Here is a 25,825-nt window from a genome sequence, read left to right as displayed (position 1 = left end):
ATAAAGCTTTATCCTCCTCCCTGTAATGTAACCATGGCGATAAGCAGAAACTAAGCAGCGGGTATGGGGGGGTGTCACGTGACGAGCCAAGAGCACGTGACCAGCCTGTCATCACAACATCCTGCGGGAGCTCGGTGAGTGCTCGGTGATCGGTGACACCAGTGTCTGGCGGAGCAGCTGTGGTTGGGGCCGAGTCCTGAGGACTGAGCGGGGTCTAACGGGCTCCTCCTGCTTCTCATAGTATCTGTATTAATCCATATGCATGTAAAAGTGTCCATATGGGTGTACTGTGTACTGCGCCCTCTGCTGGCCCCTGTGGACTTCCTCATTGTAGATAGAGGAGCCTCCAGTTATGTACAGGAGCCCTGCATTGTCTCTATATACAGTATACACCTGCATTGTCTCTATATACAGAATACACCTGCATTGTCTCTATATACAGTATACACCTGCATTGTCTCTATATACAGAATACACTTGCATTGTCTCTATATACAGTATACACCTGCATTGTCTCTATATACAGTATACACCTGCATTGTCTCTATATACAGAATACACCTGCATTGTCTCTATATACAGAATACACCTGTATTGTCCCTATATACAGAATACACCTGCATTGTCTCTATATACAGTATACACCTGCATTGTCTCTATATACAGAATACACCTGTATTGTCCCTATATACAGAATACACCTGCATTGTCTCTATATACAGAATACACCTGCATTGTCTCTATATACAGATTACACCTGCATTGTCTCTATATACAGAATACACCTGCATTGTCTCTATATACAGAATACACCTGCATTGTCTCTATATACAGAATACACCTGCATTGTCTCTATATACATGACACACCTGCATTGTCTCTATATACAGGACACACCTGCATTGTCTCTATATACAGTATACACCTGCATTGTCTCTATATACAGGATACACCTGCATTGTCTCTATATACAGTATACACCTGCATTGTCTCTATATACAGAATACACCTGCATTGTCTCTATATACAGTATACACCTGCATTGTCTCTATATACAGAATACACCTGCATTGTCTCTATATACAGTATACACCTGCATTGTCCCTATATACAGTATACACCTGCATTGTCTCTATATACAGTATACACCTGCATTGTCTCTATATACATGACACACCTGCATTGTCTCTATATACAGAATACACCTGCATTGTCTCTATATACAGAATACACCTGCATTGTCTCTATATACAGGACACACCTGCATTGTCTCTATATACAGAATACACCTGCATTGTCTCTATATACAGGACACACCTGCATTGTCTCTATATACAGAATACACCTGCATTGTCTCTATATACAGGACACACCTGCATTGTCTCTATATACAGAATACACTTGCATTGTCTCTATATACAGGACACACCTGCATTGTCTCTATATACAGAATACACCTGCATTGTCTCTATATACAGGACACACCTGCATTGTCTCTATATACAGAATACACCTGCATTGTCTCTATATACAGGACACACCTGCATTGTCTCTATATACAGAATACACTTGCATTGTCTCTATATACAGGACACACCTGCATTGTCTCTATATACAGAATACACCTGCATTGTCTCCATATACAGAATACACCCGCATTGTCCCTATATACAGAATACACCTGCATTGTCCCTATATACAGGATACACCTGAATTGTCTCTATATACAGAATTCACCTGCATTGTCTCTATATACAGAACACTCCGCTATCCTTATACAGAATACACCTGCATTGTCCCTATATACAGAATACACCTGCATTGTCCCTATATACAGGACACTGCGCTATCCTTATACAGAATACACCTGCATTGTCTCTATATACAGAAGACACCTGCATTGTCTCTATATACAGGACACTCCTCTATCCTTATACAGAATACACGTGTATTGTCTCTATATACAGGACACTCCCCTATCCTTATACAGAATACACGTGCATTGTCTCTATATACAGGACACTCTGCTATCCTTATACAGAATACACCTGCATTGTCTCTATATACAGGACACTCTGCTATCCTTATACACAATACACCTGCATTGTCCCCTACCGCTTTGCTAGTCCTTGGTGTCCTCAAACTAACCGGATGCTGCATCAAATGCCGTGCAACATTTAATCTTCAGCCTGAACAGTGTTGCGGAAATCGTCTCTAGTCTGGGGCTGAATTGTTCCATTGCATGTTATATGCCATCGTGTTGGATGAGTACGCCACCTTCCTGAATACTATATATACCACCAGTTAGTAAGATACTACTGTATATTTTTCCTTTAAGAATCCTTACAGTGGAAAACTCAATGTCATACTCCTACTCATTCATTTATACAGAATGGACAGGGACAGAAAACCGATGACCGAACGGATACTCACCCTCACCCTGGAGATCATCTACCTGCTGACTGGAGAGGTGGGTGATGCTGGCAATTGTGTCTTCTCTAATTGGGGACATGAGTGGTATAAGGTACTATGTTATGTGACATTACGAAACAACTAGAGAAGTCAGACAAAAATACAAAAAGTGCAACAGCAACCCACAGGTGCAAGGGCTTACCGTATATACTCCTCCCAGTGTACACTGCAGGTTCACACTGCAGGTTGCACGCTGCTTGTGGCTTAAAGCGTAACTGTCATGTTTTTTTTTATTGCAGAAATCAGTAGTATAGGCGTTTTTAAGAAACTCTGTAATAGGTTTTATCAGCCAAAAAAGCCTCCTTCTGTACTCAAGAAGCAATCTCCCAGCCTCCCCCCCTGACTTCTTATGTGTGCATTATCAGGCAAATCCGTCTTCATTACAGAGAAGCCAGTGAAGACGGGCTCTGCTCTCTCCATTGTAAGGCTATGAAGGGGGGAGAGGCCGAGGGAGATGAGGGAGCAGGAAGAGGTGACATGAAGTTCAGCTGTTTGTAGACTCTCTGGGCACCTAAACCGCAGGATTCTGGGGTCAGAAAGGTCAGTGCTTATCTATGAACTTACTGAGAGAAGATTGCAGGGTGTTGTGCTGTGCAGAAATCCTCTGTGCTCAGTCACTCCTCACAGCCCCATCCCTCTCCATAGCCACATAATGGAGACAGAAATCCTGCTTCTTTTGCAGTGAGGGTGGGGGCTGGGAGATTGCTTTTTTAGTCCAGAAGTTAACTCTTTCAGTACATAAAACCTATTACAGAGTTTCTTAAAATCGCTTGAACTGTTGATATTTAATGTTTTCAAAAAAATGACCCTGAAATGACAGTTACACTTTAACCTCTTAAGGACATAGGACGTATGCGTACGTCATATGTCCTCACTTGCACTTCAAAGCGGGGCCGCGCGGCGGCCCTGCTTTGAAGTGTCGCGATCCCGGGTGCCGCGAGTAGCCCGGGACCGCTGCTATTAGCGGGCACGGTCTGATCGCCGTGCCCGCTAATTAGCTAATCGGAGGCAGCTGTCAAAGTTGACAGCTGCCTCCGATTACTGGAGGCAACGTTTCCCTGGGGTCTAGTGGGGGAGATCGCTCCTCCGGGACCTTGTCCGGGACTCCGGGACCTTGTCCGGGACTCCGGGCGTCCAAGATGGCGCCGTCCTCGGCTCGGCACTCGTTCGTTTTCGGCTGCAGCAGCCGAAAGCAAACGAGTGCCGATCTCATGGATCTCTGCAGCATATCTATGCTGCAGAGATCTCAATGAGAGATCCAAGTGTATATACTAGAAGTCCCCCAGGGGGGCTTCTAGTATATGTGTAAAAAAAAAAAAAAAAAAAGTGTTGTTAATAGTAAAAAGCCCCCTCCCCTAATAAAAGTCTGAATCACCCCCCTTTTCCCAGGTTTTAAATAAAAGTAAACAAATAAATAAATAAATAAACATGTTTGCTATCGCCGCGTGCGTAATCGCCCGAACTATTAATTAATCACATTCCTGATCTCGTACGGTGAACGGCGTCAGCGCAAAAAAATCCCAAAGTGCAAAATTGCACATTTTTGGTCGCATCAAATCCAGAAAAAATTTAATATAAAGCGATCAAAAAGTCGTATATGCGCAATCAAGGTACCGATAGAAAGATCACATCATGGCGCAAAAAATGACACCTCGCACAGCCCCATAGACCAAAGGATAAAAGCGCTATAAGCCTGGGAATGGAGCGATTTTAAGGCACGTATATTGGTTAACAACGGTTTGAATTTTTTACAGGCCATCAGATACAATATAAGTTATACATGTTATATATCGTTTTAATCGTAACGACTTGAGGAACATGCATAACAAGTCAGTTTTACCACAGGGCGAATGGCGTAAAAACACATTTCCCCCAAATAAAAGAAATGCGTTTTTTTTTTCAATTTCACCACACTTTGAATTTTTTTCTGGTTTCGCAGTGTACTTTATGCAAAAATTCAGCCTGTAATTGCAAAGTACAATTAGTGAAGCAAAAAATAAGGGGTCATGTGGGTTTCTAGGTGGAAAAATGCAAGTGCTATGACCTTTTAAACACAAGGAGGAAAAACCGAAAATGTAAAAACGAAAATGGGCCATGTCCTTAAAGGGTTAAGTACAGACAAAGATACAAAAAAATGCAACAGCAACCCACAGGTGCAAGGGCTCACTGTATATACTCCTCCCAATGTACACACGATAAACACCTGCTCTGTAGGTATTAAAAAGTGAGGATCTTAGCAAACTATTTGATCAAACAGAGTGTACCATGTCACCAACGTTAAGGTGTCATTTGGCTCCTATCTGCCCAGTTGTAGCCCAGGAGAGGCCATTGCTAGTGTGAAAATGCTAGAGTAGGACCATGTCTCGGAGGACACCTTAACGTTGGTGACATGATACACTCTGATCAAATAGTTTGCTAAGATCCTGACTTTTTAATACATACAGAGCAGGTGTTTATCATGTGTACATTGGGAGGAGTATATACAGTGAGCCCTTGCACCTGTGGGTTGCTGTTGCATTTGTCTGTACTTAAGCCACAAGCAGAGTACAACCTGCAGTGTGAACAGAGCCATAGATGTGCTGCCGATTTTTCCTTTTTAACTAGAGAAGTCAGTCTAGGAATTATGGCATGAGTTGAGATCTATTTTTTTGGGGTTGATTTGTTCACGTCGGATTTGACAGCCAGTTCAGATTTAGTGTCCTTTTACTTGTCTTTGTCCTTTGCAACGATTTTATGCCATTGTAAATGAGAGCCGATCACCACCGTTCATTGTTATCGGACGCACTTCTCCTGTTTATACAGAGAGCTGTGTGGTTATATACTATATATACTACATATACACTTACATACGTATAATGTTATATTCCTTTATTTTTAGGATTATGAAGTAGTGAAGAAGAGCTCTGGTGACTATGTGCTGCCCAGCAATTGTTCCTGTGTGTCAGGAGACAAGAGAAGGATGCTGAGCCCCATCAGAGAGTCATCTCCATCACTGATACATGACACAAAGTGGGAGCAGAAGATCATTGAGCTATCCAACCAGATCACTGAGCTGCTGAGCGGAGAGGTGAGTGATGCCGGGTGTTATATACTATATAAATGAGGCTATTGGGTAAATCCCTATGGGTGACGACTGTATCATTGTCTATGTTAGGTGCCAGTAAGGTGTCAGGATGTCACAGTGTATTTCTCCATGGAGGAGTGGGAGTACATAGAAGGACACAGAGATCTGTACAAGGACGTCATGATGAAGGAGCGTCAAAATCTCACATCACTGGGTAGGAGAAGCCTTTTATTGGTTGAAAAGCTTTAAGGGTCTCCAACTGGTCACATAAAAGTAATAATATTCTGTCTCCTGCAGATGGAAATCAACCAGAGAGATGTCCGGGAATATATCCCAGTGTCCCCCAGGCTCATCAGGTAGATGAAACTATTATATATATATATATATATCAACAGAACACAACAAACACTGAGCTCACGGAGTTCAGTGAAAAAAAAATCCAATGAATTACTCATTTAGGAGTCTCCACTGATTGCCCCCTACAAAATTTTAATATGGAAAGAAGGGGTCCGTGGAGCCAGGGAAGGAAGCCTGTTGCCAAGGGGTACCTCCTAGTGGGGGGAACACCAAACCACCCTGATACGTAGCCCCTTAAAGCGACACTGTCCCCCCCTTTTTGCATTCTGACTTCTCTACACAGGTGTAATGGGTTAATTTAGCAGATTTCATAACTTATTTTATATCATACATCATGGTACTTGTAAAAAGTAATCTTTTATCAACTGCAGATTGTGCTAAGTGGGCAGGGCTTCACAGCAACAGCGCCACTTAGCCCCGCCCCCAGTGCCACCGTTGGCCCCCTGTGTCGTCATTGGTGCATAGGCTCCGCCCCCTCTCCGCCCGTTAGTGTGGGCCAACCTAAAGGGGGTGGGGCCTAGACCTTTAGGCTAGCCTGTTCAAAGTGTCGACAAGGGGGCCATGGAGGGGCGGGGGCCATGGAGGGGCGGAGCCAATGGTGGCGCTGTTGCCGTGCAGCCCCGCCTGCGTAGCACAATCTGCAGTTGATAAAAGATCACTTTTTACTTGAACAAGCACCATGACATATGATATAAAATAAGGTATGAAAACTGCTAAATTTACCCATTACACCTGTGTAGAGAAGTCAGAATGCAAAAAGGGGGGACAGTGTCACTTTAAGTCCCCACTCTGTTGCGAGCATTGGGACATAAATAGGGAAACACCAGAGTGTCCCCTTTAAAGTGACTGTACCACCAGGCCCAGGCTGAAGCACTGGAGGCGGGCTGACCCACCGTTAGTGGGAGGAAACCCTAGCCCCTCTATGATAGGGTTCCATTGATTCTAAAGGAGTCACGTCATGGAGGGGCTGGAGTTTCTTCCCACTGGGGGTGGGTCGGTCCACCTCCAGTGCTTCTGCCTGGGCCTGGTGGTACAGTCACTTTAAAGTGACACTGTCACCCCCTTTGTTCATTTTGACATCTCTACACAGGTGTAAAGGGTAAATTTAGTGTTTTTCATACCTTATTTCATATCATATGTCATGGTGCTTGTTCAAGTAAAAAGTGTCCTTTTATCATCTGCAGATTGTATTAAGTGGGCGTGGCCTCGCGGGACTAGCGCCACATAACCCCGCCCACAACGGCACAATTGGCCCCGCCCCCTCACCGGCCATTGGAACAGGCTGGCCGAAAGGTCTAGACTCCACCCCCTTTACGTTGGACAACCAATGGGCGTCAAGGGGGCGGGGCCAACCGTGCCGTTGTGGGCGGGGTTATGTGGCGCTAGTGCCGCGAGGCCACGCCCACTTAATACAATCTGCAGTTGATAAAAGGACACTTTTTACTTGAACAAGCACCATGACGTATGATATGAAATAAGATATGAAAAACACAAAATTTACCCTTTACACCTGTGTAGAGATGTCAGAATGCACTAAGGGGGTGACAGTGTCACTTTAAGTCACAGTCTAACTCTGTTGCAAGTGTAACGATATAAGACAAGGGTTACCAAGGCTATCCCTGGAGAGAGGGATATCTGGCTATTCACATGTTTTGAGAATCGCAACTGAGGCTCCACGGAATCCTTCTTTGCATATTCAAATTTTGTAGGGGGCAATCAGTGGAGACTCTTAAATGAGTACTCCATTGGATTTTTTTTCCACTGATCTCCCTGAGCTCAGTGATTGTTGTGTTTTGTTGGTCTATTTTTCATTGCCCCTGGTAACCAGAATCCTGCTCCACACTGACGAGGGGCTAATACCCCGAAACAGCTGTCTGTGGATGGATGCCTAGCTTTGGTTACCCTAATAGAGCTGAGCCAATTCACAGTAGAAAGGAAGCAAAGAGCTTCATTCCTATCTGTATTCCGCTCATCAGGCTGCGCCTTTGAAGTCTGCTCCGCTCCATGCCGCTCCTCCCTGGTGCTTTTGCTCAGCTCTATTTTTCAACACTTGTCTAGGGTGAAAATCTAACTAAAATCAAAACTGAAGTTGGAGAAACAAAAGAAGAAACACATGTGATAGATCAGCAGTGTAAAATGGAGAACATCCCAGTAGATATCTGCCCAGGTAAGTACTGACAGGTAAATCCAGAAATGTCATCTATTCTCCACGTCCTGTGACCTCAGCTGCCATAAGGGTAGTGCAGGCGGATCTATCAGGGGCCTTATAGTTGTATCTACTATTCGTAACGTGCACCAGTGCCGTGTTTGTACACCATCACATATGTCATTCTTAGCATTGGTGGACTGTACATCATAGTGTGCTGCTGAATCTGTCAGCCCATCTGCACACTATGAGCTGCACACATGGGCTGCATGATAATGATGCAGTAACACAAACTGGTGCGAGAGAATTCCACTAATACGCCAAGGAATGACAATACCATTTCTTGTTTCCAAATGCAAGTGCTCTTTTGCATTATTTATTTAGACAACAGTTAAATCACAGCCCATATGTCCGATGTTTTTGTAGGAGTCTATGAATTAGAACATACAAAAAGTGCTAGTGAGCAAATGTGACAGGTAAGGTATCAACAGTATATACACAGTAGAACATACACTATGGAGCAGTAGTGGGTTCTAGTTTAAGCTACATGTATATGAGGGATTAGACCTCACAGATTAGATCTTGTATATAGGTAGATGTATCATTGAAAAATTGCATCAGTAAATAACATCATGGGGAGACATGATTTGCTACACCTGATGATATAGCAGAGATGTGGCAGATGGTACATCATGGTTGTATATAAGCTATAAATAAAGATACATATGCATATTAAGGGGAACTCTGGCGAAAATATTTTTCTTTCAAATAAACTAGTTTCACAGTTATATAGATGTGTAATTTACTTCTATTTAAAAATCTTCAGTCTTCCAGTACTTATCAGCTGCTGTATGTCCTGCAGGAAGTGGTGTTTTATATTCAGTCTGACTCACTGCTCTCTGCTGCCACCTCTGTTCATATCAGGAACTGTCTAAAGCAGGATAGGTTTTCTATGGGTATTTGCTGCTGCTCTGGACAGCTCCTGTCGCAGACAGAGGTGGCAGCAGAGAGCACTGTGTCAGATTGGAAAAAATACACCATTTCCTACAGGACATACAGCAGCTGATAAGTATGGGAAGACTTTACATTTTTAAATAGTAGTAAATTACAATTCTATATTATATAACTTTCTGATACCAGTTGATTTGAAAGAAAAAGATTTTCACAAGTGTACCCCTGTTAATGCAATGCAAGAAGTTAGCAAGTCCTGGTAGCAGTCCTAATGAACACACAGCTACAGTAGACCCTCAGCTTCCATGGCATCCATCAACACTTGCAATTGCATGTTGCAGTTGGCAGGGGGGGAGTTTATTTTTCATCTGTCAAATCCCTTACATGCCATAGTTATTGACCATGGCATCTAAGGGGTTAAACTTTCAGGAACAGACTCCTCTCCTTTCCTGACAGAGCCATGCTTCTGTGGCTTGATCGCATGGGCGCTGTGACAGAGCCTGGGTCATCAGCCCAAACTCTTTTAATGGTGCGTTTACACAGAGAGATTTAGCTGACAGATTTTAAAGCCAAAGCCAGGAACAGACTATAAACAGGGAACAGGTCGTAAAGGAAAGACTGAGATTTCTCCTCTTTTCAAATCTCTCCCTGGATTTGGCTTCAAAAATCTGTCAGATAAATCTCTCTGTGTAAACGCACCGTAAACTGGCCATGGCCATAAACTCGGGCAGAGCACAGGCAGAACTGTTAGAGGGTTAAAGGGGCTGTATAGAAAAGGTATACAACACCTGTTTGAATAAATGTATCATGTTAACAGGTGGGGTAAGGAGAAGTGTAAGGCCAGTTTCACGTGTAACGGATCCACAGTGGATTTCACGGTGCGAAATCCGCTGCGGATCCCTTGTCTGTGATTTTCAATCAGATTACATACCCGCTGTGAGTATGGAAGTGACAGCCCCCTAACCCCTTGCCGGCCGGAGCATACATTACCTGCTCCACACTCCGGCTTGCTTTGGGGGTTCCTGACTGGACGTCCCGCTCAGCCAAATCAGTGCGCTGCCCCGCCGCAGCCACTGATTGGCTGAGCAGGATGTCCAGACGCCGGCAAGGGGTTAGGGGGCTGTCACTTACATACTCACAGCGGGTATGTAATCTGATTGAAAATGACAGGCAAGGGATCCGCAGCGGATTTTCGGATCTGTTACGTGTGAAACTGGCCTAAAGGAAGCAGGAAAGTTTTCATTCTCAAAAAATGTAAGTCTTGGCAGCGTCATATTGAAAGAATGAAAAGAAAAGAATGTTAAATTCCTTACTAAAACAATTGGAGAGCAGGTTCTAGGTTGCAGTACATTGCTAATTTTAACCTAATTTTCCCCAGCAGATGACTACATTGGGGACTTAGAGAGACATCTCCTTTTCCCTCCAGGTTATGGAACAGAAGCTAATGATATCATACAAGATTTATGTAGACAACATCAGGTTGCCCCCCAAATCTCCCTTTCCCCTCACAGCAAAGAGCCATCATTTGATCCTTGTAATGACGTATCACGGTTTGTTAATCAAAGTGCAGGTCATAGCAAAGGGGATATACTTCCGAATTCTGAATGTGGTATATATAGTAAAAAGGACCTTTCCAAGCACAAGACAACAAACAGTGATGAGCAGCCATGTTCTTGTTCATATTGTGGGACATGTTTTACTAGAAAATCAGATCTTGAGAAACATCAAAGAAGTCACAAGGGTGGGAAATTATATTCACTCTTAAAACATGAGAAACAAACAAAGAAACAACAAAAAAAGACATTTTCATGTGTGGACTGTGGGAAATGTTTTGCCAGGAAATCGGCTTTCGTTGAGCACAAGAAAATTCATGTAGGAAATAAAATGTTTTCATGTTCAGAATGTTTCAAGACTTTTATCCAAAAATCCTCTCTTGTTGAACATCAAAGAATTCACACAGGGGAGAAGCCTTTTCAGTGTTCAGAATGTGGTAAATGTTTTACTCAAAAATCAGGGCTTCATAACCATCAGAAAATTCACAGAAGGGAAAAGCCATTTTTGTGCGTAGATTGTGGGAAAAGTTTTAATCGGAAAGATAACCTTGAAAGACACCAAAGAATTCACAGGGGTGAGAAACCGTTCTGCTGTATGGAATGTGGGAAATGTTTTATTCAGAGATCAGATCTTTATAAACATCAGAGAATTCACACAAGGGAAAGGCCAGCTTCATGTTTAACGTATGAGAAAATATTCTTCCATAAAATCCGATAAAATTTAAACTTGTCTCATGTCAGTCATTAAAATGTTTTTTTTTTGTATGATCTGAACAAAGAGCTTTACAGGAATATTAAATTATATATTTTTTTTTCTGGTTTCACTGATTTTGTGCTGTTAAACCTATATATGCATACAGCCCCAGGAATACTTAAAAGGGAAACTCCAGCCAAATCTAAAAATCTGAGAGAACATAATAAAGAATGTATACTTTCCCATCCCTGTGCCCCGGCAGCATCACCAGCTCTTTGACAGCTGCCAGTCTCTTGTTTCTCCCAACTTCCTGTATCGTCATGTCCCAGTGGGAAGTATGTGCCCAGCCAGTCAGCGACTGGCTGAGCGGGCATTTCTTAGCTGGGATGTGATGTGGCGAGAGCTACAGGAGGTCGGTGGCTGTCAGAGAGCTGCTCCAAGTTCTCCTTTAGGGTGCGTTCACACATACAGGATCTGCAGCAGATTTGATAGCCCAGATTCGGTTCAAAGCAAATTTGCTGCAGATCCTGTACATGTGAACGCACCCTTTGGGTAGCTTAACACACACCGTATCGCAGTGAATTTTCTGCTGCAGATACGCAGCAGATTTGATGTAAATAACTGAACACAGCATAAAATCTGCACCATCAAATCAGCTGCTGATCTGCTGCGCATCGGTCCTGTGTGTTAGCACCCTTAGAGTAGCTTCACATGTACAGGATCCGCAGCAGATTTGATGGTCAGATGTGATGCTGCGTTCAGTTATTTAGATCAAATCTGCTGCGATGCGGTACGTGAAACTACCGTTAAAGGAGAAGCGCGGCGAAAAACTTTAAGTATTGTATTGCCCCCTAAAGTTATACAAATCCCCAATATACACTTATTACGGGAAATGCTTATAAAGTGCTTTTTTCCCTGCACTTACTACTGCATCAAGGCTTCACTTCCTGGATAAAAGTTTGGGTGCACGTTTTGTAACTCTGTTCCATTGAAGTGAATGAAGCTTAACAACAAATCACATCTAAACTGGAGACAAGTGTGGTGCTGTCTCTGCAAGAAAGTGGCTTGGACCAAAGAAGCATGTTTGAGCGCGAACCAGCTGTTACCTGATTACACCTAAGTGCTGGCATCCTGTTGATTCCTGTCAGTGGCGGATTATATGTACCCTGGGCCCTGGGCTGTCCACCCAACCTGACACCCCCCCCTGCAGTCAATCCGCCCACATTATCACCGCTACTGCCCCCCCCCCCTCACGCTGTCCCCAATAAACACTGCCTGCCTCCCCTCCCTGCTGACCCCAATAAACATAATGTTTGGTCCCTCCTTGCTGCTACCCCCAGTAAGCATTGTCCACCCCACCTCCACTGCCCCCAATAAACATATTGCCAACTCACTCGGTCCCCTGATGTTGCCCCCCCCCCCCCAAGGTCACAGCAGTACAGAGGATGTCAGGAGAGGAGGGGGCTGATCTTATAGAGGAGGCCACAGGGTCACAGCAGCACAGAGGATGTCAGGAGAGGAGGGTGCTGATCTTATAGAGGTCACAGGGTCAAAGCAGCACAGAGGATGTCAGGAGAGGAGGGTGCTGATCTTATAGGGGAGGTCACAGCAGCACAGAGTGTGTCAGTAGAGGAGGGTGCTGATCTTATAGGGGAGGTCCCAGCAGCACAGAGGATGTCAGGAGATGAGGCTGCTGGTCTTATAGGGGAGGTCCCAGCAGCACAGAGGATGTCAGGAGAGGAGGGTTCTGATCTATAGAGGAGGTCACAGCAGCACAGAGGATGTCAGAAGAGGAGGGTGCTGATCTATAGGGGAGGTCACAGCAGCACAGAGGGTGTCAGGAGAGGAGGGTGCTGATCTATAGGGGAGGTCCCAGCAGCACAGAGGATGTCAGGAGAGGAGGGTGCTAATCCTATAGGAGATGGTCCCCCTTTTCCCCCTTTATACATGGTCCCCCTCATTCCTCTTTCCCCCTTTATAGATGGTCCCCCTCTTTCCCCCTTCATACATGGTCCCCCTTTTTCCCCCTTCATACATGGTCCCCCTCTTTCCCCCTTTATACATGGTCCCCCTCTTTCCCCCTTCATAAATGGTCCCCCTCTTTCCCCCTTCATACATGGTCCCCCTCTTTCCCCCTTCATACATGGTCCCCCTCTTTCCCCCTTTGTACATGGTCCCCCTCTTCCCTCTTTATAGATGCCCCCCCTCCCACAGCAGTCAGTAAATAAAACAAACAAACAAAAAAACAACACAACTCGCCTGCCATTGGTTCCCCCGTCGATCCTCTCGCCTCCTGTTCTGTCCCCGGCTGCCGGGGGTGTCCCGTCCTATCCCCGGCAGCGCGCGCATCACACAGCTCACTGTGCCGCCTGGGCCCTGACTTCCGGTACAGAGCGCCTCTAACGTGCGCTCCCAATACCGGAAGTCAGGGCCCCAGGCGTACAGGGAGCTGTGTGATGCGCGCGCTGCCGGGGATAGGACGGGACACCCCCGGCAGCCGCACATCAGCCGGAGGCAGCCGGGGACTCTTGTGACCGCAAGCGAAATAATGCTTGCGGTCACAAGAGTGCATTGGCGGGGCGGGCCGCAGCGGCGTGGGCGGATTATAATGTGGGTGGCGTGACATGGGCCCCCCCGAAGCCTCGGGCGGCCACCCAAGCCGCCCACATTGTAATCCGCCACTGATTCCAGTATGTCCTGTGTGTTTTTTATCGAACACTGAAATAAAGAAGATTACAATTTATGGTGAGTGCCGTCTCCTGCTTCTTCTTTTTTTGAGTACTCTAGATGCATTTGCTTCCTTAGGAAAGTGAGCACCAACCAGTGACTTAGTAACTACTGTGCACCCAAAATCGCTGTAAAAAAGACTTTAACCCTACACCGTCCATGTCCCTCTAAGGTAGTGCCAGAGTCTGTAACTCAGTACTTGTGATATGATTTTTCAGAAAGAAGAGATGAGCCAAAGCGCTCACTGAATTGCTTCATTTGATTGGCGCTCTGCTGATCACGCCGCCGGGCTTCCTGCACTGCTCCGCTCCGTGCCACACCTCCTAGGATGGGGGAAAAAGCTGGATTCAATCCTGGGAAAGAAGCATTTCCCTGGCACCCGGAGTGGTGCGGAAGGAAGCGGCGCAGTGCGGGAAGCCCAGCGGTGTGATGAGCGGAGCGCTTAGATGAGCGCTTGGCTCATCTCTATCGGAAACGCTGTAGCATTTAAGAATGGATAATACATCATTGCAATAAAGGAGTATGTCCTTGTGTTATGCTGCTTGTGGTTGAGGCGGCACGAAAGTGATGACAGGTGTTCCAGTCACATCAGAATACTATAAATATAAAAAAGAAAGCATACTCGTACTCACCTGTGCTGACGCTGTTCAGACAGCTCCTGGTCCCCACCTAACCATTGGTTCCTGTGATGCATGATGACCCGTTAGAGGAACCGAGTATCATAAGTGGCAGGGACTGAGAGCCATCTGATCAGCTTTAGAGATGTATCAGCACAGGGAACTATACGTTCTTGTATGTATTCATAACATATCTCATTAAAAAAAATTAGTGTTAAGTGACTAATCTCTGAATAACATAAAGCACTAGGAAGACAGCAGGAGCATGTAATGAGAACAAAAAGCCTATCGTATGCTGCGCTCTACTACACAAACCACAGTGACGCTGCTCGTTAAGCCATATGCGCATGCGTATTAATACAGACGGACGCCGCGGCCATATTAGTTATGGGCAGTAATCTGAGCATGCGCTCGGGCGGGGATGTCAATTGAACGAAGTGACAAGTCACGTGTGTAAGGGCAAGCGTACTTCCGGAGAGACCCGCTCTCGGCTCTGTGAGTGCTCGGTGTGTGTCACCTGTGTTATTGTGCCCGGAGTCTCTGTACACATCCTATCTCCCTATGTAGTGATAGATGGCGCCGGGCGGTATACGCCAGTGCAGGATTACCCCTCCTAGTGTTATTCTATATGGCGGTGCATAGGTTCTGTGTACTGCACGGCTCCTGTATACAGTATGCACAGTAGCGAAATCAAGGAGGGGGCAGCCGGGCGCACTGAAGTCCCCGGTCCGCGTCCGCCCCTCGGGAGCAGGGGGCTTACACCTGCCGGGGGCTGACGCCATCCGGGGGCTTCAGTGGCTTCCCCCCATGCCAATTACTTGTGACTGGCGGCAGTAGCGTTCTGCCTCCGGCCACTAGAGGCCGCTCCCAAATGCTGCTGCGCATGAGTGACGTCACTCATGGGAAGAGTGCTGCAGCAGGTAAGTATGGGGGGGCGGGGATAATATTGCTAGGGAGTGCTGGCTAACCTACAGGGGGTTTAATTTGGGGGTGCAAACTACCTAGGGGGGTCAGAATACCTACATGTGGATGAAATACATGCTAGGAGGATGGCACTGAAGGGGATCCCTGCAGGGGGCATACTACCTTCATTGGGGAAACTACCTTTTTTTTCTGGGGGGGGGGGCAGCTACATGAGGGATACTATCTTATTTGGGGAGGGTGGCACAGCTGCATGGGTCATACCACCTACTTTGGGGGGGGGGGGGGGGGACTGCCTGAAAACAAGCCTAACTACTTTATGGATGCGGGGGGTCTAACTACTACTGTATGGAGTCAAAGGGGCATAACTACTATATTGCAGCCACCTCTTATCACCACAGACTCAACAGGAAGTCTCATACCTTTCGTTGTCTTATACCTTTTTGTAGCTGATGAGAAGTCCTTTCTGCTGGTATCTTTACCAACGTTGGTTGTGCTTTCCTGAGGCTGAAATTCCACCTTTAGTTGAGGTGTAGCCATTTCAAAGAGGTGTGGCCTAGAGTGATCGTGGGGTGTTGGTCTCCGTCTCCCCCTGCCTTCTGTTCCACCCTCCACCCAACCCCCCCGCATACCATGATGCCGCTCGCTGCCAGAATCAGCTTCTCCTCTTCTTTGCACTTGCGGCTTTGTGCACATGCGCAATCACGCACTAGGCTATTTGGAGAAGGCCGGTCGCGTCACTGCTCCTGCATATGCAAAGAGCAGGAAAAGCTGATTCCGGCAGCACTAACGGGCAGTAGAGGCGGTGCAGGGCCGGGCGCATCACTACCACAGGGCAGGGACGACGCATAGAGGACACACCACAGAGGCGGCGTGGACCCGCCAACGTCACTGCAGCGGCACTAGGGGGTCAGACAATGGCACATGCGCACTTACAGCTAACACTGTGCGGGTGAAACGGGAGGCAGGGAGAGAGGGAGACCAACACCACACAGGCGGCGCTGGCCTAGGGCACGATCGATGTAGGCCGTGCCTCTTTGACACGGCTACAACTCAACTAAAGTTTAATTTTCTGCCTCAGGAAAGCACAACCAGTGTTGATAAAGATACCAGCAGAAAGGACTTCTCATCAGCTACAAAAAGGTGTTGCAATTTGTATATACAAAAAGAGGCAGGGGGAACATAAACTATACTAACTATACTATACTATACTGCTTAGGGACCCCTGCCGGGCTTCAGGATATCCAGCAAGGTCGACGTCATACCCCAGCTGATGGACTGCCCACTCAGCCAGTCAGTGACTGAGGGGGGACACCGCTGCAGTCACAGATTTGCTGAGCGTGCAATCCATTAGCCGGGATGGCCATTTTCCCCTGAGGTAAGCAGTGCCTGTTGTTTTCTCCCCTGCCGGCTGTCAGAATTTTGCTATGGCCGGACTTCTTCCTTAACTGTTAGAATGTATGCATCACAGAAACGAGATCTACAGATATCTACCTGAGATAAGATTGCACATTCTCTTTCTTTTCCTTCTTCAGGTCCCTCCAGTTCTTCTTCATGAGGGAACGTTCTTCTCCCTGACTGGTCCACCAAGGATGGACAAGAAGGAGATGACTGAGAAGATATTGGGCCTCACCCTAGAAATCCTTTACCTGCTAACTGGAGAGGTGAGGGATTCTGCAGGTCATGTCCCCTGACATAACAGGGATGTGACTGGAGAAGTGAAGGAGTCGGCTAATTTGTATAGTGATTTTTCTGTGTTTTATGTCACAGGATTACACAGTAGTAAAGAAGACACTTGAGTGTGTGACCGGCCGTCCTCAGATCCCTATGTCCGACCCACCACCTCACTCCCTGATAGATGAAAATACAGCAAAGATCCTCAAACTTACTAAGAAAATGATTGAGCTGCTGACTGGAGAGGTGAGTACTGCTGGAACTACCGGCACCCCATACAGTAACAAGAGTGATGGACAATGACTATCCCTATGACTGTGTCAGGTTCCTCTAAGGTGTCAGGATGTCACAGTCTACTTCACCACAGACGAATGGGAGTACATAGAAGGACACAAGAATTTGTACAGGAAAATGATGGAGAACCACCGTTCCCTGGTATCACCTGGTAAGAGACTATCGGTGAATGTAAATACCCACTCATCTAATCATCACCTCATATACAAATGTCAGTCACTGTGGTTTCCTACAGATGGTGAGAGAAATCCGCCAGAGACATGCCACACTCCTCTGTTTTCCCAGCATTGTGAAGGAGAAATTCACAAAGTCTTAAAGGATCATCAGGTAAATGAAGCTGTAGTTTCACCATATGCCGCCACTTGTTTGCAGTAGTGCACAGCTTAGTGAGTGTCTTGGTGCCCAGACCGCCACCGATTGTTTGATAGAGCTGTGCGCATCATTCACTGCTTCCTGCTGCAGGACATAGGCTCCATAGAAGTCTTCAGAGCCTGAGGCAGAGACAGGGAGGGACGGATGCACACAGTCACCTGCATCTCCTAGCTATATCTAATGATTGGTAGGGGTCTGAACACCAAGCTTTGACCGATCAAAATGTGATGTGCCTGTGTGACCTGTGGGAAGGTTTTTAAAGTGACAGTAATACTTTAAAGTGTACCTGTCATGTAAAAAAACTTATGACATGTCAAAAGTTTTGGTTGGAGCGTTAACCTGTACTGGAAACAGGAAAATGAGTCGGGAGAGGAAGCGCTGCAGCGTGTACTCTTCCTGCTCTGTGTTAGAAAAAAGAGTCAGCCTTATAATGGAACTTGGAGCGTCACTATTTATTTTTTTTTTACATGGAGTGGGGAGAGGATGGGCTGCAGCATCGTCCTCTTCCTGCTCCTCCTCCCAATCCCTACAGGTCTGAACAATCAGACCCAGGCCGTTCAAAACTTTTGTCATGTCTCTGACATGTAAAAAGTTTTTTAAGACCTTAGGTACAGGAAATATCCTCAAAACATGACTTTTTGGGGGGATATGTGAGGAATGGAATTGTGATTCACTACCTGAAGATCACCAGTTTGGATTGTTTTAAAGGGGGAGTTCAGCGAAAACAAAATATTTCAAATCAACTGGTGCCAGAAAGTTCCAGAGATTTGTAATTTACGTCTGTAAAAAAACAAAACAAACTCAAGCCTTTCAGTACTTATCAGCTGCTGTATGACCTGCGGTAAGTGATTTATTCTTTCCAGTCTGACACAGTTCTCTCTGCTGCCACCTCTTTCAGTGACAGAAACTGTCCAGAGCAGCAGTAAATCCCCATAGAAAATCTCTCCTGCTCTCCAGACTAGAAATAATACCACTGCAGGACCTACAGCAGCTGATAAGTACTGGAAGACTTGAGATTTTTTTTTTAAATAGAAGTAAATTACAAATCTTTGGCACTTTCTGGCACCAGAAAGAAAACATTTTTTTTTTCCAAACTACCCGTTTAATAATTGATTGTCAGTTGTGTGACAAGGAAGATCATTACCTTGTATATAAATGCTGCATTGATTTTTTTTTTTTCTTTTTCTTTTCATTTTAAAAAGGGCGAAGATCTAATTGATATTAAAGTTGAAATTATGGAACGAGAAGAAGAGACAGATGTGATGGACCATCATCCATGCAAAGAGGAGGAATTCCCTGTAGCTATCACCACAGGTAGTAAGTAGTAGTAGTAGTAAGCATTGAATAAAGAAAGTCCCATGCCTAAATTACCTCAATGTCTTCAAAATCTGAGCTCCTCTGAATGTGTTCTAAGGTGTCAAGCAGCCAATCCCTTCCTGACATCCCCACATTAAGTAATGGGCAAGGTAGGTTACACCCGCTGTTAATAATTGACACCAGTGAACCTGAGTCCCCAAAAAATTTTGTAGACATAAAGTTATAGGAGACAGAAAGTGGCGATTTAAACCAATTCTTCTTAAAACATAAGAAAAACTAAACAAACTGAGAATCATTGTAACCCTGACCCAATGAATAATGCTGACATGTCAGTTTTACAGCACGATGAATAGTAGAAACCCCCCCTTCAAAATTACTATTGCTTTTTTGCATGGTAAATGAAGGGTGTGATTACAAAGTACAGTTGGTACTGCAAGAAAACCAAGCCTAATGGCCCTATTACACCAAAGGATTATCGGCCGATCGTTGTTGGCGATGTCGGCTGATTGTTGCCTGTCGTTGTCTTTTACCATGTTGAAAGACAATTGACTAAGATAGCAACAATCTGCTGCTGTCGCTCCGTGGAATACGAGCAGTGGCAGCGGACCGCCGCTATCTTCTATGTGCTCCCTGGACGATCCAGCGATCACCCAGGCAGACTCCCTGAGCGTGTAATAGCGCTGACAGTAAGCCGGGAATGAGGAGGAAGTGAGTGCTGACAGTGCTCGTTTGCTCCTCTCCCTCGCCCTGTGTAATAGGGGCTTAAGGTCAAGCTCACACTATGTAAAAACAGAGAGAACACAAGCGCCGGGTGTATACACTACGGCTGGGGTTCCTTAGGCTGTAATGTAATCGGCCGCTATAATTAATCAACGGCCCTTATTGCAACCTGCAACAATGGCCATTGTTTAATGATAAAATACATAATGTGAACCTGGCTTAACCCTTTGAGGACCAGGCCCTAAATGACCCAGTGGACCGCTCAAATTTTGTTCTTTGCGCTTTCGTTTTTTCCTCCTTCCCTTCTAAGAGCTCTAGCACTTTCAGTTTTCTATCTACAGGGCCATGTAAGTGCTTGTTTTTTACAGGAATAGTTGTACTGTGTAATGGCGTCTTTCATTTTACCATAACATGTATGATGGGACCCCAAATATATTATTTATGAAGATATAAATAGGTGAAATCGTAAAAAAGAATGCAATATGGTAACGTTTGGGGGGTTCCTGTGTCTACGTAATGCACTATATGGTAACAGCGACATGATACAATTATTCTATAGGTCAGCCCGAACACAACCACATGCAGGTTACACAGATTCTCTAATGTTATATATATATTTTTTAATGAAATCCTTTTTTTTGGCAATTATAAATAAAATGGGCCTATTGTGACGCTTATAGCGCTTTTACTTTTACACCTATGGGGCTGTATGGGGTGTCATTTTTTTCCGCCATGATCTCTAGTTTTTATTAATAGCATATTTGTGAAGATTTTTTTTTATATTTAATGTAACCTAAAATCGGTAATCCACGCACATTTTTCCCTCTTTTCGTGTACGCCGTTCGCAATGACCCTTGTTATATTTTAATAGAGCGGACAATTACGCACGCTACGGTATATTATAGGTTTATTTATTTTTATATGTTTTATTTATATAATGGGAAAGGGGGGTGATTTAAACTTTTATTGGGGGAGGGGCTTTGGGGTAGTGTATTAGTGATTTTAACTTTTTTTTTTTACACACATTTTGAAGTCCCTTTGGGGGACTTGTACATACATTACTAGGGGGGTCCCGATCGGTAAGTGACAGGGGACTCCCCCTGTCACTAACACTTAAACGCTGCGATCGTGTCATTTAAGGAGTTAATGGCATGCTGCAGCGTGTCATTAACAGTGAGGTGCCGGCTGCTGATTGCAGCCGGCCCCCACCTGCTATGAAGCGCGCTCCGCTCCAGAGCACTCTTCATAGCTCAGGACGTACCTGTACGTTCTTGGTTGCTGGGCACAGACTTCCAGGACGTACCGGTACGTCCTAAGTCGTCTAGGGGTTAAAGGGAATGTGTCGCAAAGTAAAAAAAAAATTTGAAAGTGTTAAAACTGAATTCGTTATTTTTTTTTGTTAATTTATAAGTGTTTTTCATGTAAGGAAATATGAAAAATTAACAATCAAATTTTCCATATTTCCCAGTGATGGCTGCTGGTAAAAGCAGCCTGAAAGACGGATGCTGAAAAAGAGGCAGTCCCTACTCAACTGCTGTGACATCAGCACCTCCCTCCTCTTTTCACAGGGAAACAAAGAGGGGAAAGGTGCTATTATCTGTACTGCTGGGCAGCGCCATTTTGTTGTTGTCTGCACAGCAGTACAGATACAAGCGTGTCCCTAGCCTTTCTTAATAAACCTCAGCTGCTGCAGAACCTCCTAATACACCTCAGCCTGCTGCAGAACCACATACAGCTCGCCTGCCCACACTCACCTCCCACACTTCTCATCGCCCATCCCCCGAATGCACATAGTATTGTTATCACACTCACAGCTCATTTCTGTACACTTGGGATCAGCAAATGTGCAGCAGTAGCGAAACCCTATACTATGCTCAGCCGGCTGCATTTGAGCTCCGCTCCAGGTGTCTAGAAAATCTGGGTACAGCTCTGGGGAACTTCTCCCAGGACTGTATCCAGCTTTTCCTAACACCCGAAGTGGAGCTCAAATGCAGCCGGCTGACGGCTAAGCATAGCATAGGGTTTCACTACTGTTGCACATTTGGTCATCCTTAATGTACACTCATACAGGCAGCTCGTTCATGCACTCTCATACAGGCAGCTCGTACATGCACTCTCATACAGGCAGCTCGTTCATGCACTCTCATACAGACATCCCATACAGGCAGCTCGTACAAGCACTCTCATACAGGCAGCTTGTTCATGCACTCTCATACAGGCAGATTGGTCATGCACTCTCATACAGGCAGCTCGTACGTGCACTCTCATACAGGCAGCTCGTTCATGCACTCTTATACAGACATCCCATACAGGCAGCTCGTACATGCACTCTCATCCAGGCAGCTCGTACATGCACTCTCATCCAGGCAGCTCGTACATGCACTCTCATCCAGGCAGCTCGTTCATGCACTCTCATCCAGGCAGCTCGTTCATGCACTCTCATCCAGGCAGCTCGTTCATGCACTCTCATCCAGGCAGCTCGTTCATGCACTCTCATCCAGGCAGCTCGTTCATGCACTCTCATCCAGGCAGCTCGTACATGCACTCTCATCCAGGCAGCCGACGGTGCCGACGGTGTGCCAAACGGTTAGTGGGGGGAAGCTCACCGCGGCCCTGTAACTGTACGGGGGTGGGGGGAACTGTCCTACCCAGCCCACTCCTGCCTGGCCTGCGGCAACGGCGGCGGTGTGCCCAATGGTTAGTGGGGGGGATGGAGCCAGTCCAACACTGTGTGTGGGGGGAGGGGAGAGAGCTGCACAGTGTTCTCCAGCCCACTCACTGGGCGATCTCTCTCTCCTCCCCTCTCGTGCCTCTTGCTGGCCAGAGGCTTCATGAAAATGGCGCCGTCACCCTGCCCCATGTACTTCAGCTGTGTACTGCGCATGTCTATGCACATGCGCAGTACACAGTGACGGAGCCTCCAGTTTGAGTGAACCAGACGGACTCCGTCGGTTCACTCTAATGTTATGGAGATGCCGTATAGTGTCTGTGTGTGTGTCGTGAAATGACGTCACACACAGACACTAAACATGGCAGCCCCCAGTGCATGCATCAAATTGATTAAAAAACACTTAAGCCCCATGTAACAAAAAATAGAACACACTTATTTTCTCTAAATACTTTTTATTAAAAAAATTTCAAAAATATGACACTGTCCCTTTAAAGGAGAAGGCCAGGGAAATTTTTTATTGAAGTAGTGTATTGTCCCCCAAAAGTTATACAAATTACCAATAGACACTTATTACGGGAAATGCTTATAAAGTGCTTTTTCCCTGCACTTACTACTGCATCAAAGCTTCACTTCCTGGATAAAATGGTGATGTCACGTCCCGACTCCCAGAGCTGTGCGGGCTGTGGCTGCTGGAGAGGATGAGACCTTGCTGTTTGCTGCCTAATTCAGTGTCCATGGACCTGCCAAAAACATTCGAGTACACTTCATTTACTTTAAAGACTAAACCTAGAATTAAAGGGGTATTCCGGTCCCAATTTAAAAATGTAAATGCTGCTGGTGAAAGAAAAGAATGGGTCCATCATAAAAATTATAAGAAAACCTACTTCAGTCTTTCCCTCCGTGCACACAGGATTTCTGTAGAGGCAGTGCGTCTCTACGTAAATCAATGTACCGTCAGCGCTGCGGGGACATTTTTAAGCCCGGCGTAAAAGACTCTGGACTTAATAAAATGTCCCCCTTAGTGCTGAAACTGAGCATGCTCGACCACTAAGATCAAGTTGAACTAATGGTCATAACCCTAACACAAACATTACGTTTTGAACCAGTGGTGAGGGATAATGTGGCAAAGTACTAAAAGCTTTTAAGAGAGCTCTATACTCCATGCATGTAACTAAAGTTGTGGGCAGGGGGTTACAAAACATTAATAATTACATTTGGATTGATGTCAATTGGATAATCAGTGGTTTACTAATATGCTGTTTTGGTGTGCATAAAAGTCACAGAAAACTACTTCCAATGGTGGAGATTTATCAAACATGGTGTAAATTGAAACTGGCTCAGTTGTCCCTAGCAACCAATCAGATTCCACCTTTCATTTTCCAAAGAGTCTGTGAGGAATGAAAGGTGGAATCTGATTGGTTGCTAGGGGCAACTGAGCAAGTTTCACTTAACACCATGTTTGATAAATCTCTCCCATAATGTTTTGATCTATTTGAAAGAAAAATTTACTTTTCCCAACAGGAGGCCCCAGCAAGAGCACAGACGGACACCTCCCCTTATCTGCAGATTTTAAACTTCGTGATAGCAAGCAGAATTTTTCAGGAGAAAACTCCTCAGGACTATACATCAACTATTCTTCATCTGATCAGTCTAATCATGGAAATGTTTTCCCAGTAAACTCAATTATTGCTACACAAAGTACAGATCAAGCAGACTTTAAAATGTTTTCATGCTTTGATTGTGGAGAATGTTTTACTAAGGAATCAATGCTTGTCAAACATCAAAGAATTCACACAAGAGAGAAGCCATTCAGGTGTCTGGAATGTGGAAAATGCTTTATTCAGAAAATTAATCTTGTAAAACATCAGAGAATACACTTAGGGAGTCAGCCATTTTCATGTTCAGAGTGTCATAAATGTTTTCCCAAGAAACCACTTCTTATTGCACATCAGAGAATTCACAAAATGGGGAAGCCATTTCCATGTTCAGAGTGTGGGAAGTTTTATGCATGTAAAAGTCAGCTTAAGATACATCAGAGAGTTCATACTGGAGAGCAGCTTACATGTCCAGAGTGTGGGAAAGGTTTTATTCAAAAATCAGATCTTGTTAGGCATCTGAGAATTCACACAAGAGAGAAGCCATTTTCATGCTCAGAGTGTGGGAAATGTTACGCACAAAAAACTCATTTTGACATACATCAAAAAACTCACACAGAGGAGAAGCTGTTTGCACAGTTTAGAAGTAGTTTTATTCAGAAATCACATCTTGAAAGACAGAGAACTCAAATAAAAGAAGAACCTGTTTCTTGTCCCGAATGTGGAAAGTGCTTTGCACAAAAATTTCACCTTGAATTGCATCAGAAGAGTCACATAAAGCATAAGTTCTTAATATGTCAGGATTGTGGAGAACGGTTTATCCAAAAATCTGACCTTATTAGACATCAGAGAACTCACACAGGGGGCAGGCCCTTTGTATGTTCAGAATGTGGGAAATGTTATGCACAGAAAATTCACCTTGAATTACATCAGAGAACTCACACTGTAGAGAAACCATTCTCATGCTCAGAATGCAAGAAATGTTTTACGCAGAAGTCTCGTTTAGTTGAACATCAGAAAATTCACACAGGGAAAAATTTATTTTCGTGTTTAGAATGTGGTAAATGTTTTGCACGTAAAGGTCAACTAGAAATGCATGAGAGAACTCACACGGGAGAGAAGCCGTTTTCTTGTTTGGAATGTGGAAAGTGTTTTACTCATAAATCAGTTCTGGCTGAACATCAGAGAATTCATACAGGGGAGAATCTGTTTTTATGTTTATACTGTGGGAAAAACTTTACACGTAAATCTCAGCTGGAGACACATCAGAGATCTCATACAGGAGAGAAGCCTTATACATGTCAGGAATGTGGGAAGAGTTTTACCCAGAAATCAGTTTTAGTTAGACATCAGAGAATTCACACACAAGGAAAAGTCATAACCATTACCTAGCTAGCTTTTAGTTTTTAGTAAAATTGATCCTTCAAATTTTTTCTGTTTTCTGACATTCACAACATCTAGGATCTAGTTGGGGCAGGTTGAGACCTTGAATCCTGTGCAAAGTTGTTCTTTTTTTAATTTATTAATTAGGAAAGTGTATAGTAGAGTTCATTGTGATTCTGCAGATTATGTGAGCTGTAACACGGTGATGCTTCGTCTGCTGGAAATTATGCTGTTTTGTCTCGTCTGTAACACTTCAGAATCGTGAAAAGAACAATTAAAAATCTATGCCTCCTTTTC

General features: G+C 44.9%; 1 protein-coding gene across 1 annotated transcript in view; it reads left to right on the top strand.

Annotated features, from left to right (window-relative positions):
* The window catches only part of LOC138800088 (zinc finger protein 585A-like), a 33,881-nt gene extending 8,308 nt beyond the window's left edge, over positions 1 to 25,573 (top strand). Inside the window, exons 2-12 of the mRNA XM_069981895.1 lie at positions 2,392 to 2,470; positions 5,351 to 5,539; positions 5,627 to 5,750; positions 5,834 to 5,892; positions 7,952 to 8,060; positions 10,369 to 11,255; positions 17,038 to 17,166; positions 17,273 to 17,422; positions 17,501 to 17,797; positions 19,045 to 19,159; positions 24,072 to 25,573. Coding sequence (XP_069837996.1) covers positions 2,392 to 2,470; positions 5,351 to 5,539; positions 5,627 to 5,750; positions 5,834 to 5,892; positions 7,952 to 8,060; positions 10,369 to 11,255; positions 17,038 to 17,166; positions 17,273 to 17,422; positions 17,501 to 17,797; positions 19,045 to 19,159; positions 24,072 to 25,537 — 3,604 coding nt within the window. The 3' untranslated portion in view covers positions 25,538 to 25,573. The remainder of the gene's footprint in view (positions 1 to 2,391; positions 2,471 to 5,350; positions 5,540 to 5,626; positions 5,751 to 5,833; positions 5,893 to 7,951; positions 8,061 to 10,368; positions 11,256 to 17,037; positions 17,167 to 17,272; positions 17,423 to 17,500; positions 17,798 to 19,044; positions 19,160 to 24,071) is intronic.
* The last annotated feature ends 252 nt before the right edge of the window (positions 25,574 to 25,825 follow it).

Source organism: Dendropsophus ebraccatus, chromosome 8 (assembly GCF_027789765.1).
Source record: "Dendropsophus ebraccatus isolate aDenEbr1 chromosome 8, aDenEbr1.pat, whole genome shotgun sequence".
NCBI classification, from domain to species: Eukaryota; Metazoa; Chordata; class Amphibia; order Anura; family Hylidae; genus Dendropsophus; species Dendropsophus ebraccatus.
Note: the sequence above shows the minus strand (reverse complement) of the source record. Positions and strands in the feature narration are given on the sequence as shown.